Genomic DNA, 1,219 nt, shown 5'->3' with positions numbered 1-1,219 from the left:
TATATATATATATATATATATATATATATATATATATATATATATATATATATATATATATAGGTATATGTATCCTTTGTTTATACAGACATGTCTACTTTGTTGCATTTTGTTTTGTTGTTTATGGAGATATATCTTTATTCCGTCGCTTTATCTTATATATGTTGTTTAGTTGTGTTGTTGTTTATATGCGGCGTTATTTTCTTTTTGTTGTTTTTCTATTTTTGTTTTCTCTTTCTGCTTTTTTCTTCTGTTTGCGGTGTCTGTTCAAGTTGCATGCAAAAACTAAACAACACAAATTTCTATGGATATCATTCACAGCCACTCGTTTCACTGCTGCTGCTGCTGCTGCTGTCTCTGCTGCTGTTCCTGCTGTTTCTGCTGCTGCTGCTACTGTTTCTGCTGCTGCTGCTGCTGTTTCAGCTGCCGCTGCCTTTGGTCGTATTCCTGCGTCTGTTGCTGCTGCTCCCCTTACACCTATTCCTTTTGCTGCTGCTGCGTCTGGTGTTCCTGCTGCTCCTGCTCCTGCTCGTGTTTCTGCTGCTGCTGCTACCCCTACTCGCCCTGCTGCTTGTATTGATTGCTGCTGTTTCAGCTGCTGCTGTTACAGTTACATGCCTATGAAATGTGTGTGTGTTTGAGTGTATTTATATATTTATTTATTTATTTATTTGTTTGTTTGTTTGTGTTTTAGTATGGCGTTAGCCGGGTGCTGGTGATCGCCTCTGAAATGCTGACGGCGTACCAGCTGCTGATGCAGCAGGCGGAGTATTCTATACAGATGGGCGCCAGCCGCTTTATCGCTTCTTCTTTGTTTGATTCTCTTCTTTATATTACACTAACAGATTTGTAAGATAAATACAATTTATTTATTTATTTATTTGTTTTTTTTCTCTAACTGTTTTTCCTATTTGTTTCCCTTTTATTTTCATTACTCATTTCCTTCATAGTTTTCTTCTTTTTTTCTTATTTCTTCTTCATTTTTTTTTTTTTTTTATTCAGGTGTACTTGCGTCGAATCCCGAGAAAATTTCCGCCAAATTATCTTTGAAACTGCCGCCTTTGGGAATCCGCTTTTATCTCGTCTGTGCACGGGCGCCTTGTTCACGTTCGTCTTTCTTCTTCTTTTTCTTCTTTTCTTTATTGATCTTTTGTGCTTTTTTGTTTATTTTTATGCTTGTATTATATTTGTTATAGTTAATATTCCCTTTCTTATGAAT

The 1,219-nt window shown here is 36.3% G+C and overlaps 1 protein-coding gene across 1 annotated transcript in view; it reads left to right on the top strand.

The window, feature by feature from the left end:
* EMH_0065210 (uncharacterized protein) overlaps positions 1–853 on the top strand; it is a gene marked incomplete at both ends in the record, with an annotated part of 5,416 nt that extends 4,563 nt beyond the window's left edge. Inside the window, one exon of the mRNA XM_013498355.1 lies at positions 695–853. Coding sequence (XP_013353809.1) covers positions 695–853 — 159 coding nt within the window. The remainder of the gene's footprint in view (positions 1–694) is intronic.
* Positions 854–1,219: the final 366 nt, after the last annotated feature.

This window comes from Eimeria mitis, genomic scaffold (genome assembly GCF_000499745.2).
Source record: "Eimeria mitis Houghton genomic scaffold, Emh_scaff3361, whole genome shotgun sequence".
In the NCBI taxonomy this organism is placed as follows: Eukaryota; Apicomplexa; class Conoidasida; order Eucoccidiorida; family Eimeriidae; genus Eimeria; species Eimeria mitis.
The sequence above is the reverse complement of the archived record's forward strand: the minus strand, read 5'-3'. Positions and strand labels throughout refer to the sequence as shown.